Source organism: Leucoraja erinacea, chromosome 24, assembly GCF_028641065.1.
Source record: "Leucoraja erinacea ecotype New England chromosome 24, Leri_hhj_1, whole genome shotgun sequence".
NCBI lineage: Eukaryota > Metazoa > Chordata > Chondrichthyes > Rajiformes > Rajidae > Leucoraja > Leucoraja erinaceus.
In genome coordinates, this window is record NC_073400.1 from 19,948,750 (window position 1) to 19,962,232 (window position 13,483).

Here is a 13,483-nt window from a genome sequence, read left to right on the forward strand (position 1 = left end):
TGAGTTATGTGAAGCCATTTGCCACTGCGGGAGGGAGTGTCAGGGCGTTCTCTCTCAGAGATGTAATCTTATACCTTGTTTAAGAAAGAACTGCAGATGCTGGAAAAATCGAAGGTAGACAAAAATGCTGGAGAAACTCAGCGGGTGAGGCTGCATCTATGGAGCGAAGGAATAGGTGACGTTTCGGGTCGAAACTGATCAGTCTGAAGAAGGGTGTCGACCCGAAACGTCACCTATTCCTTCGCTCCACAGATGCTGCCTCGCCCGCTGAGTTTCTCCAGCATGTTTGTCTACCTTTAACCTTATACCTTGCTTTCTGCCTTGCTCAGTGTGCCCGGAATATGCACGTGGAGAATGCTGCTCAACTTGTAGAGCCGGTTCCATTTAATAAAAATATTCTGTGCACGTGGGTCAGGAGTCCAGAGATTGTTTTCCAGTGACTGGAGAAGAACAGTGTGTGAGCTGCTATCAGCATCGGATATCTCTCCGTCCAAAAGCTCAGGGCTCGTCACGCTGTGGAGAAGATAAACGCTACTCCGGTATCCGAGGATGGCAGAGCTGTGGTCCCCCTCCAGCTCCACATACGCACTGCTCCTGGTGGCATGGCTGCTGACAGGTGAGAGACCTCCCAGAGGGGCAATGCTGAGGAACTACAGCGTTTGGACAGGGACCTGGATCGGAACGGTTTGGAGGGATATGGGCCAGGCACGGAGAAATGTGATTAGCTTGGATGGGGGCAGCTTAGTCAGCATCAAAGATACCAGAGCATTTTTGATCAGAATTGATTGGGGAAATGGGCCTGTTTTCGTGCTGTATGACTCGGTGATGCTGCCGTACCATCAGACGGGCTGCATGGTGGAGAACAGCACAGTTGGAGGGGCAGCATTGAGGGAGCACTGCAGTGTCAGACGGGCAGCACTGAGCGAGCACCAGTGTTAGAGGGACAACAGATAGGCAGCTCCACACTCTGGAAGGGGGTATTTCTCATGAAACAAGCACAAAGAGGATGTCACAGAGTCAGAGGGACAGTGCTGAGGCAGCATCGCACTATCAGAGAAGCATCACTAAGGGAGTGCTGGCCTGTCAGAAGCGCCAGTGTTGAGAGCACTCGTCTCCTTTTCTCCTCCGACAGTGCCGCACTTCCTCAGTAGTTCCCCTTGATATTGTGGCGGTCCCTCCAAGACCAGCATTAACCTGGGTGACTGTCTGACTGTGTCAAGGCTATTATTTGAATGGACAATCTTTGTGTGCAGAGGATAAGTATAAAGTGATGCAACGTGGAGGAAGGGAGATAAGCGAACAGAAGGATAGAGGCAGAGAAAGAGCTGAGATGGGGCGGGGGGGGGGGGGGGATTAGAGGGAGAGGAGAGAAAAAGAGAGGGCAGAAAAGGGGACGAGAGAGTAGGATAAATATGGGGAGAGAGGAAGGGGGAGGGAAACAAAATGGGGGGGGGGGGGAGAGAGGGGGAGAAAGCGAAAGGAGAATACGCCTGACGTGCCCTATCGATGGGGAAAGGTCTTGGGGCATCAGGTGATAGACAATAGACAATAGGTGCAGGAGTAGGCCATTCGGCCCTTCGAGTCAGCACCGCCATTCAATGTGATCATGGCTGATCATCCCCAATCAGTACCCCGATCCTGCCTTCTCCCCATATCCACTGACTCTTTTTAAGAGCCCTATCGAGCTCTCTCTTGAAAGCATCCAGAGAACCTGCCTCCACCGCCTCTGAGGCAGAGAATTCCACAGACTCATAACTCACTGTGAGAAAAAGTGTTTCATCGTCTCCGTTCTAAATGGCTTACTCCTTATTCTTAAACTGTGGTTCTGGACTCCCCCAACATCGGGAACACGGTTCATGCCTCTAGCGTGCCAAGCCCTTAACATTCTTATATGTTTCAATGAGATGTGTCACTCCCCACCCTCCAGCAGCCTCTAACTGCAGGTATGTTGTTTATGGAACTAATGTATTTGAACTTCTGCCTACACGCCTGACTGATGATAACTGACAACATATTAGCAGCGAGATTTAGGTGGTGGGAATGTAATGGGATATGATTAAATGCTCTTATTGGAGATGGCCACATGTTTAAATTACAAGAGAGGGAGAGTGGGTGTGTAGGTTAGAGAGGGAAAAGGAGCAAGAGGTCTAGGAGCTGGAAGGAATTACAGAGATTGAGAGGGGTGTAGGGGCTAGAAAAGATTGCAGAGCTAGGGAGGAGGGTTTAACAAATAGGGGCGGATGTAGAAACTGGTGAGAGTTACAGAAATTTGGGGTACAGAGGCTCGAATGAGTTCAAACGTCAGAGGGGTATAGTGACTGATAATAGTTCTACATGTCAGAGGGGTATACTGACAGATAAAAGGGGAGATGTAGGCAATGGTGGTCGCGGGGGGAGGGGGAGAAATGTAGGAGGAGAAGAGTATAGGTATAAGAAGAGGTGTAGGACAGGAATTACAGGGATAGGGTGGGTGGAGTCGCAGTGATTATAGGAATAGGACGTTAAAAGTATACGAAAAGTTGTATGGGCTGGAGAACGTTATTGGGATAGGGGTAGTTGTGCAGGTAGGGAGAATGTATGGCCTGTAGAGAGTTACTGGAGAGGCTGAAAGGAGTTACAGCACTAGGGAAGGTTTGTGGGGCTAGAGGTAGTAACAGGGGTAGGGAATGGCGCAGGAGCTGGAGAGGAATACAAAGTTAGGGGGGGTTCAGGGTTTCAGGGATGTAGGTGTTTAAGGGTTGGAGGGGGTTGCAGCAATAGTGGGGCAGTACGAACAAAGGCCTATGTAGATTGGGGCATGTGGAGTGACTGGTGAGGGGTCTGGGGATTGGGAGGGGCGTGAGGCTGGAGGAAGGTACAGAAATATGGAGTAGTGCAGGAGAGGAGGAAACTACAGAAGGATACAGGGGTGGAGGGTGTTAATTGGATTGTGAGGGCAGCAAGGGCTGGAGTTGGTTCTAGCAAAAGGGAAGGTGCAAGGGCTGGAGATGGTTACGGGAGTGATGGAGAGTTGGGGGGGGATAGGAAGGGTTGTAAGGGCTGCAGCAGTTAATGGGTCAGGGGGTGTTTAGAGGCGAGAGGTTGTTACCAAGATAGGGAGGGGTGAGTGGTTCGGGGTCTGTAAGGGATTACGACAAGGAAGGGTGTAGGGACTGTGGGGGGGGGGGGTTATAGGGATAAGGAGGGGTGCGGGGATTGGAGTGGGTTAAAGATATGGTGAGGGCTATGACAATCTACTGCAGTCTTTGTTTAGGTTGAACTACATTATTGTTATCAAGAAGGAACTGCAGATGCTGGAAAATCGAAGGTACACAAAAATGCTGGAGAAACTCAGCGGGTGCAGCAGCATCTATGGAGCGAAGGAAGAAGGGTTTCGGCCCGAAACATTGCCTATTTTCTTCGCTCCATAGATGCTGCTGCAGCCGCTGAGTTTCTCCAGCATTTTTGTGTACCTTACATTATTGTTATGGTCTGGTCATGAAGTATTACTCATAATTTATTATGCTATTGATCATTGCACATTTGTTTTGTCACTGCATTCATGTGCATGTAATGGTGCAGCAAATTAAAAAAAAATGTTGTTCCATTCCAGATGCACATGACAATGAAACACTGTTGGAGTGTGTTGCAAGGGCAATGAGATGTGAGACAGTGATCTGACAAGAATTAAAGTGTGTGGGGTCACGAGGAGCCACGAGGGGCAAATGTCCAGAATGTCCATGGTAGATTTGGGGCGATCTGGGACTATACACAGGACCTTGGGTGGAGTCGTATTGGAGTTCCACACCCACCCCTTCCCACCCTGAATACTCTTCCCCAAGGTATTAGTTTCCGTCAGACTGGTCTGTTGACATTGCTGACGTTCTCTCACGATTACAGGCAGCTGAAGCAAGGGCGTGGACGCTTCAACAAAACATCAAAACACACTTCCAATGCCCAACAGTGTAGTATGATTAACCCTTTCTGACAGGACCAGCTGCCTGCTCTCTGTCAATGCAGAGAGGTGGATGAAAATGTTTTAATCCCTTTTAGAAGGCCTGTCCAATGTCTGGGAAGTGAGATATTGAGGCAAGTGTGGGCGATGAGTTTGTCACCACCTCTGTTGTCTGCCTCAGGTCCCTCGGGCGCTGTGAGGATTACATCAGGAGGTCCACAGACCGTCTACGTGGCAGAAGGAAATAATATCCTGATCAGCTGTGTATTCGAGCTGGACTCCGGTGACGCAGGAGAACTGGACATCGAATGGGCCATCATTAACCCCGACACCACCGAACGAGATGTCATTGTAAGTCACACGGTCCATCAAATACTCCCAGGACACGGGTTAGAAGCAGAGTGAAATTTAATCTACACCAGGGGTGGGGAACCTGCGGCCTTGTAGGCCATTAAGTGCGGCCTTTTGATTGGATCCAAATTTTCAAGAACAAATCCTTTTAGTTTTATTAATGTTTTTGTTCGTCTTTTATTATTTTTATTTTAATCTTAAAATGAACGTATTTAAAATACCAAAGAGTATAAGAAGATTCAACAAAATAATCCTCCCCGACTGACGGCCACAATTAAAACATTAGTAAATCATGAGGTTTTAAGAAGGAACTGCAGATGCTGGAAAATTGAAGGTAGACAAAAATGCTGGAGAAACTCAGCAGGTGAGGCAGCATCTATGGAGCGAAGGAAATAGGCAAAGTTTTGGGTCTCGACCCGAAACGTCGCCTATTTCCTTCGCTCCATTGATACTGCCTAACCCGCTGAGTTTCTCCAGCATTTTTGTCTACCAGTAAATCATGAGGGCTATTTTCACGCCTGTTATGCTCATGATTTAGTTCTAATGCGACTATAGAATGTATGTTAACTTTGACATGCACGAAAAATGCTTTCTCCCACATTCTCCTACCTAACCCAAATCAAGACGTCGTTAATGTCACAAATGACAGATACCTATCTAGAAGATCAGCTGAAACTGCGTACCTCCATGTTGCAACCAAATATTCCAATGTTTTCCCACAAAAAGCAGTCACAACAAAGTCATTAAAAGGTTAATTAACTTTAGAATAAACAATTTTCTTTCATTTTCTTGAAGTTAGTACATAGCAGTTAGATTTTTACAAAATAATGTACATTTTGAAGTATAGATGTACTTTTAATTGTTAAAGTTTCTTGGATGCGGCCTTATTAGATTTCAGCTAACTTAATGCGGCATTCCAACAGGAAAAGGTTCCCCACCCCTGCTCTACACTGTCCCATCACACACTCCCAGGATACGGGTTAGACACTGAGTGAAGGCTTCTATAAACAATGTCCTGTCACACTTCAGGGTGAATGTATTTGCAAACAATATCTATGTCAGAGGTGTTGAAAGCTTTTGTTAAGTCTATGCTTCACTGGCAGTAGTGGTAAAATGCCAACCAGTGATATGATATGAACTCAGTGAAGCTTTACCGCCAGCCTTGGTCCCATCCCACCTCATTTTTCCATCTTTCTCCATGAAGAACATTTCAACCTAAATGTTGCGTCCATTTTCTCCACAGATGGTGTGTGACCCAGTGGGTTACTCCAGCACTTTATGTTTTGCAGCAACTTAGTTGCGTTCAAAGATCTTATAGCGAAGTGCTATGCTCTAAGATCTTTGGATATGTTCATAGATGAGCTTATTTGGTCCCTTAGTAGGTGGTCATTTGGCCCTTCCAGCACACTTCTCCACTGACTTGACTTCTCCACTGGAAGATATTTTGGCTAATCCCACCGTAACCTCAGATCCACTCCCTAGGACATTTTACCCTCTGCATCAATAAACTCTGCCCCGCCTTAAAATAAACTGATTTTACTCCCACCAGCCTTTGAGGAACAGAGTTCCAGAAACCCGCAGAGCTTTGGCTCTGACAGAAATTATTTCACCTACCTCTGTTTAAATGGGAAACCCCCTTATTGTTAAACAATGACTCATGTTTCAAGATTCTCCCACAGCAGGACACATTCTCTCCACACCCACCCTGTTGCACCTCAGGATCACATATGATTCACTTCAGTCCCTTGTTACACTTCTAAACTGCAGCGGATATAACTTGAGCCTCTACAACCTTTCCTAGCAAGATACCCTTCCATTCCAGGGTGGTGGAAACATTATTTCAACCGCTCCTGTTGCTATTAATATCTTTAAGTAAAACCTGGTACTGTGTAGCACTCCAGATGTGGTCTCATCAATGGAACATATAACCTAGTACATTCTTCCTTCGTTTATATGTCTCCAAATATTAAAGAATAATACATATAATACATGATAAAGATGGAGGGCATAAATTTAGGGTAAAGAGGAAGAGATGCGAGGGGGACTTTTTCTTCGCCCAGAGACTGCGGAGTACCTGGAGCACATTATGCTGGAGAAATAGACACAAAATGATGGAGGAACTCACTGGGACAGGCAGCATCTCTGGAGAGAAGGAATGGGTGACGTTTTGGTGTTGAGACCCTTCTTGGAGAGAATGGTGGAAACAGTCACCAACACTATTTACCAAGTGTCTTGACAAGCTCTTGAATCATCCAGACATGGAAGGCTAATGGCCGTGCTGATAGATGGGTTTAATATGGAGGCTGGCCTCTGGTCAGTTGGATGTGGTGGGCCGAATGGCATGTTACATGCTGCACGATTCATCTGTTCACTCGCCCTTTGTGAATCCTGCACCAGGACACCCAGGTCCCTCTGCATGTCAAGGCTCTGTGTGCCAGTGGCTCTATCCTGGCTCGCAATGTGCAATGTGCTCCCCTCTGCTTGCTTCCACAGATCCTGACATACGTCCATGGCCAGGTTTTCGATTATCCCTCGGTCTTCAGCAGCAGGTTCAGCTTCGTCGAGTCGGACCCAAGCAAGGGGAACGCCAGCGTGAATGTGCTCGCCCTGAGAATCGGTGACACCAACACCTTCCAGTGCAAAGTGAAGAAGGCCCCAGGCATCGACACCAGGAAGGTGACGATGGGAGTGCACGGTGAGCGGCCTCAATGTGGGGGGGTGGAGGGGAGTATGCAGAGTGGGCAGGGGAGAGAGAAATGGAGAGGAGAGGATGGTGGAGAAGGGGGAAGGAGGAAGGATGGATGAAGGTAGGAGGTTGAGGGAAGTCGGAAGTGAGGAGGAAGGCACAAGAGGGGGAGACAGTCAAGAGTGAAGGGGGGAGGGAGTGGGTAGGGTGGATGATATTGGGGAGGTAGGGATGAGGGGAGGAGTAGGTGGAGCATGACGGGAGAAGAGAGATGAGGGGAAGGTGGGAGAGTGGAGCTGGGATGAAGTTGGGGAGGATGAGGCAGTTATGTAAGAATGAGTAGGAGGTGGGGGAGGGAAGGAGGAAGGGAATGGGGTCGGGTGGATGAAGGTGTGGAGGTTGATGGTGATGGGAGTCGAGAGGCTCCCTTCTTTCCCTCTCTCTCCCAGACCCCTTCTCTCCTTCTATCAATCCATACTCTTTCCATTCCCCCCCCTCTCTTTCTCTCCCCCTTGCCCCCACCACAGGTTCCCACTTGATCTATCTGCCTTTCTCTCCCATTGCCCCCTCATTCTTTCTGTCTCTCCACCTTCCTTTTCTTCCCCGTATCTCCCTCCATTCCACCTCCCTGTTCTTAGCCTTCCCCATGGACTCCAGTGCTGACGTGCCTCTGTTGTTCTCCCTGCAGTGCGACCTCAGGTCCCCAGATGCTGGGCAGACCGCTCAGACCAGAACGTCGTGCTTCACTGCCACAGTGATGTTGGATCGCCACCGCTCTCGTACACCTGGGACAGAATCAGTGGTGGGACCCAGGGCATGCCGCAGAGCTCCACAGCAGGTACTGGGGGCTGCACCTAGACAGGTGATTGCTGTGGAGCTCCACCACAGGTACAGGCAAATTTCTGTGGAGCTCCACCACAGGTACAGGGGACTGTTGTGGCAGGTAAAGGGCAGTCGTGGAACACCACCACAGTCTGATGAAGGGTCTCGACCCGAAACGTCACCCATTCCCTCTCTCCAGAGATGCTGCCTGAGATACATTAGCTTTTTATGTCTATCTTTGATTGAAACCAGCATCTGCAGTTCCTTCTTACACACGGACAAGAGGCAGTCAGACACTGAGGAAGTGAAAGAGAGAAAGAAAGAGACATACAGACACTAGAGTCACGAGAGACTACAGATGCTGGAATCTGGAGCAAAAATTGAACTGCTGGAGGAAGCTAGCAAATTAGTTAGAGGGATGGTCAGTGTTTTGGGTTGAGACCCTGCATCAGGACTGAGAGTGGAGATAGACAGCGTAATGAGGGTGTGGAATGGGACCGGGGTTGGCAGGTGAAAGGTGAAACCAGGTGAGCAAGGGATGATGGACTAGGTGTACTAGGTGGGAAGAATGAGATGAATGAAACTGTGTTCTGGGAGAGAGTGGGCTGGAAACGGAGTGAGGAAGAATAGAGTACTTTAAATGGGAGAATTCCATATTCATACCATTGGGTTTAAACTACGCAAGTAGAATTAATAGGTGTGGAAAGGTGTGGAATTCTCTGCCTCAGAGGGCGGTGGAGGCAGGTTCTCTGGATGCTTTCAAGAGAGAGCTAGATAGGGCTCTTAAAAATAGCGGAGTCAGGGGGTATGGGGAGAAGGCAGGAACGGGGTACTGATTGGAGATGATCAGCCATGATCACATTGAATGGCGGTGCTGGCTCGAAGGGCCGAATGGCCTACTCCTGCACCCATTGTCTATTGTCTATTGTCTATAAAAATTATAATTTGCCTCTGTCTCTTTCTGTCTGGCTGTCTCATTCTGCTCTTTGTATCTCCACTTTTTCTCTCCTTCTCTCTCTTGTCTCTCCCTTTCACCGAGTGTCTGTATATGTGTCTATCTGAGTGTCTGTATATGTGTCAGGTTATTCTCTCTACCTCTTTACTCTCATTCTACCTCTCCCAACCCCATCTCCTGCTTCCCCCCTGCCAGTGATCACAATTTCACTCCCTCTCTCTCTCTCTCTCTCTCCTACAGACAGTGGTTCAGGAACGTTGGTGATCAGGAACACCACAGAGACATTGGACGGGACCTACAGATGCCGGGCACAGAACCTGGTGGGTCAGGAGGAGTGTGAGCTCGCCTTAGCTGCCCCTGCAGGTCAGTGTGGATGGCGGCAGATGAGACGGAGTGCGCGGGAGAATGGAGACAGAGGGTGACAGGGTGGAGGAGGGGGAGGAGGAGGAGAAGGAGGAGGAGGAGGAGAAGGCTATCAGAACACCTGAAGGGGACATCGGGAATGGGGTGGGATTGGGCACTGCATGTGGATGTGTGGTCTAGGCAGAGAGTGAGGGGAGGAAGGTGATTTGGGGGGGGGGGAGGGGAATGTGAGGATGGAGAATGGAGGGAGAGGGAGAAGGCGGTGGAGGTGAGAGAGTAAATAGTGGCTTGGAGGGGGAGGTGTGAGGGGAAGAGGGAGGCAGAGAGAGGATGAGAGGGAAGGGGATGGGTTCCAGTCAGGGAAAGGAGGGATGATGGATACAGATCTCCAGCTCAGGAGATCTGACTAACACAAGTCACTCCTGCACAGACTAACCTTGCCTCTAACTCCACCTCTGCTGTCACTCGCTCTCTCTATTCCACCTTTCTTAGTCTCTCTCACACTTCCTTTCTTTCTGTCTCTCTCCACTTTATCTCTGTTTCTCTCTCCCACTGCATTTCTCTCTCTTTTTCACTCTATCTCTATTTTACTCAACCTCCCTTTCTCAAACATCTCCCAATTCTGACTGTTCCAGGGAAAAGTGAGACTGGGGTGATAATTGGAGCAGTTCTGGGAGCTCTCCTTGCTTTCCTGCTGTTGCTGCTCCTGATCCTCCTCCTGTGCTGCTGTTGCCGGAAGCGTAATCAGGAGAAGGACAAACCTCATGACATCAGGTAAATCGGAGAGGGTCTGTCCGGGGACTGCCTCGTAGACGAGGATGACAAGATTGTACTTGATTGATTGATTGATTGATGTTTGCAAACTGCCAAGCATTTTCGATCCTGTCACTGTGATAATTTGAATAGAAGCTCATTGTTAAGGGGGAAAAAAGCATGGGTTAGGCGCAGGTAGTTTTGCTATGATGCACACTTTCTTAACGTGAATATAATGTGATTGAAGATTTATGGAACACTAGGTGGGCCAAATTGATTTAAATGCTATTTCAATGGGAAAGTGAAGAATCACTTAAAAGTTATTTTGGAAATTGACAAGCGGAAAAAAGATAGACACAAAATACTGGAGTAACTCAGCAGGACGGGTAGCATCCCTGGAGAAAAGGAATTTTCAGTCGAGACCCTTCTTCAGAAAGGTGTCTTGGAAAGAAAAAAACAGGTAACGAAACAGTTTGCATGAAACTTCCCTGCAGTAATCATGGGAAGTTTATCTTTGGAAAATAGTTCACGGGAGGGTGGCTTGCAGTAGTTTTTAAAAGACTTATTTTTGAAAATTATTTGGAGGAAATAACATTGCTTTTGCGAGTCTGAACCACTAACCCCCTTTACCCATTGAAACGATTGTTTTGATAACTTTACGGCAACGCGAGGCTTCTTGGGAACATTGCTGTTGTATTATGACAAAACTACCTGTACAGAGTAAAGGCGGACAAACATGCTGGAGAAACTCAGTGGGTGAGGCAGCATCTCTGGAGCAAAGGAAATAGGTGAAGTTTCCGGTCGAGACCCTTCTTCAGAATAAAGTTACCTCTATACCGTCATGTCACACGTTTCCAGGGTAAGGTTTAGCCACAGTGAAGCTCTTTCTACATTGTCCTGCCACACACTCCCTGGGCATGGGTTAGTCCCTTGAAAAAGAATATGCGATATCCGCGGGCTACCATGGATGAGTTACATAGAAACATAGAAAATAGGAGTAGGCCATTCGGCCCTTTGAGCCTGCACCGTCATTCAATATGATCATGGCTGATCATCCAATTCAGTATCCTGTACCTGCCTTCTCTCCATACCCCCTTGATACCTTTAGACACAAGGGCCACATCTAACTCCCTCTTAAATATAGCCAATGAACTGGCCTCAACTACCTTCTGTGGCAGAGAATTCCAGAGATTCACCACTCTCCGTGTGAAAAATGTTTTTCTCATCTTGGCCCTAAAAGATTTCCCCCTTATCCTTAAACTGTGACCCCTTGTTCTGGACTTCCCCAACATTGGGAATAATCTTCCTGCATCCAGCCTGTCCAACCCCTGAAGAATTTTGTAAGTTTCTATAAGATCCCCCCTCAATCTTCTAAATTTTAGTGAGTACAAGCCGAGTCTATCCAGTCTTTCTTCATATGAAAGTCCTGACATCCCAGGAATCAGTCTGGTGAACCTTCTCTGTACTCCCTCTATGGCAAGAATTCTGGGATTGCTGGGCACCACTGTACCTTGGATCAGGATTGTAATATAGTAATTTGATGTTTAGAAGTAAGAACAGTTTGTCAGTTTGATCTTAGGGTGGTGCGTGTTTTCTTATCGTTTGTTGTCTATTATTGTATATAATTGAATATATTTAATTTTGTAAAAAAAACGGCAAAGGTTAGACATAAGGCGAAGCTCCCCACATCATTGTCCCATCAGTCTGAAGAAGGGTCTCGACCCGAAACATCGCCAATTAATTCCTTCCATAGATGCTGCCTCACCCGCTGAATTTCCATAGATGCTACCAGAGCTTGCTGTGTGTGTTAGTTTAACCCTTGTCTCTTTTCTCTCTCTCTCAGGGAAGATGCTGCTCCCCCTCTCAGCACTGCGCCCAGCATTCGCTCCATCAAAAGTTACAAGGCCCACAATGCTCGCAAACCTGGGAAGGTGACTTTCTACAATGCTGTCCCTATGGTTGACACCACACAGCCCCTAAATTCAGACCAGCCTTTGCCAACCCGACGTTCGCCCATGAGCCTGAATGAGGGGTCGAGGCTGGACTTTGTGGTGTGAGACCCATCAAATGTACCGTGGAGTAGAGTCCTAACAGCATCGGGAGGTGTCTCCACGGCAGAGGAGGAGGGTGTCGTCATGGCGAATAAGGGCCCTAAGGAAGGAGGGGGATGGGGTCTCTCCGCAGTGAAGTGGGTGCTTTAGGATGGTGAGGAGGGCATCTCCAGGGCCCTAAAGAAGGAAGGTGTCTATTGTGGCATGGCATCTCCATTGCGGTGCTAAAGCAGAGGAAGGTCCCATAGAGGACAAGGTGCCACTGGGGTGGAGTTTCTCCCTGTTTGACGTGGGTCACAATGATCAGAAATTGTCCTTGGCAATGGATGTCCCCACAGTGGAGGTTATCCATGCAGTGGAGAAAGGACCCATGCTCAAAAGGCTCGTGGGCTGTGGATCGGAGGTGGTCCCCACAATGAAGGAGGCCACATGGGGTATGAAATAGCCCATGCGATGAAATGCCCCCACAGCTATGGTTACTCCGCCATGGTTCAAAAGGCTCCTTGGCTGTAGATTGTCCCCGCAGTACAGCCACGTTCCCAGAGTGAGGAAGAATCCAGAGTGTGGTTAATGATGGAGGTGGTCTCGCGAAGGAGCACCATTTGTACAATGGAAAAGTCCCAGGTGTTTGTTCCCATTGTGAATGTTAATTTGTATTTGGGGGAGGATGGGGCCAGAGTGGAAAATGATCCACTGTCCATAAGGTGCTGCGCAGCTGGAGGATATCGACAGTCAAGAGGGGCTCATAATGGAGGAAGGTCAAATGGTTTATAAATTGCCATTGCAGAGAGACCCCCAGGAGGAAGGGGATGATGTTAAGCGCAATTATCAACATTGGTACATTTTGTAAATAAGAAAAAACTTGTACAATACACAACTCGAAAACATGTCTCGAAAACATGGTCTTTATTTCTGTTGGCCAGCTCCATCTGGCTGAGTGTCTGTCTCTGTCTGCATTTTGCCGTCTACATGTTTCAGATTGGTTGCTCTGCCTCACGCTGAGAGTTCTGCTGGTAAACTCACTCACATGGACAGAACTATATGAGTTTTGTTTGGTTTACTTTTAAAATACAGTGTGCGGAAACAGGCCCTTTGACCCACCGAGTCCGAACCAATCAGTGATCCCCAGACACTAGCACTATCCTACACACGAGTGACAATTTACAATTCATACCAAAGCCGATTTTACAATGTGGGAGTAAACCAGAGGTCCCAGAGAAAACCAACGTGGTCACAGGGAGAACGTACAAACTTTGTACAGACAGCACCCCATAGTCAGGATTGAACTTGGGTCTCTGGTGCTGTAAGGCAGCAACTCTGCGGCTGTGCCTCTGCGCCGCCCACACACTGAGGTGTACTCAGACAAGCGTTGTCTGCGGAGAGCGCTCAGCATCGCCAAGGACTGCTCTCACCCCAACCATGGACTGTTTACCCTCCTACCATCCGGGAGGCGCTACAGGTCTCTCCGTTGCCAAACCAGCAGGTCGAGGAACAGCTTCTTCCCGGTGGCTGTCACTCTACTCAACAACGTACCTTGGTGACTGCCAATCACCACCCCCCCGGACACT

General features: G+C 48.3%; 1 protein-coding gene across 1 annotated transcript; it reads left to right on the forward strand.

The window, feature by feature from the left end:
* The first annotated feature begins 313 nt into the window (after window positions 1-313).
* On the forward strand, window positions 314-12,802 carry LOC129708742 (coxsackievirus and adenovirus receptor homolog). The gene is made up of 7 exons (XM_055654703.1): window positions 314-616; window positions 4,116-4,285; window positions 6,779-6,980; window positions 7,660-7,809; window positions 8,989-9,111; window positions 9,747-9,885; window positions 11,708-12,802. The coding sequence occupies exons 1-7, from the start codon at window positions 550-552 to the stop codon at window positions 11,919-11,921; spliced, it is 1,065 nt and encodes a 354-aa protein (XP_055510678.1). The 5' UTR covers window positions 314-549; the 3' UTR covers window positions 11,922-12,802.
* Window positions 12,803-13,483: the final 681 nt, after the last annotated feature.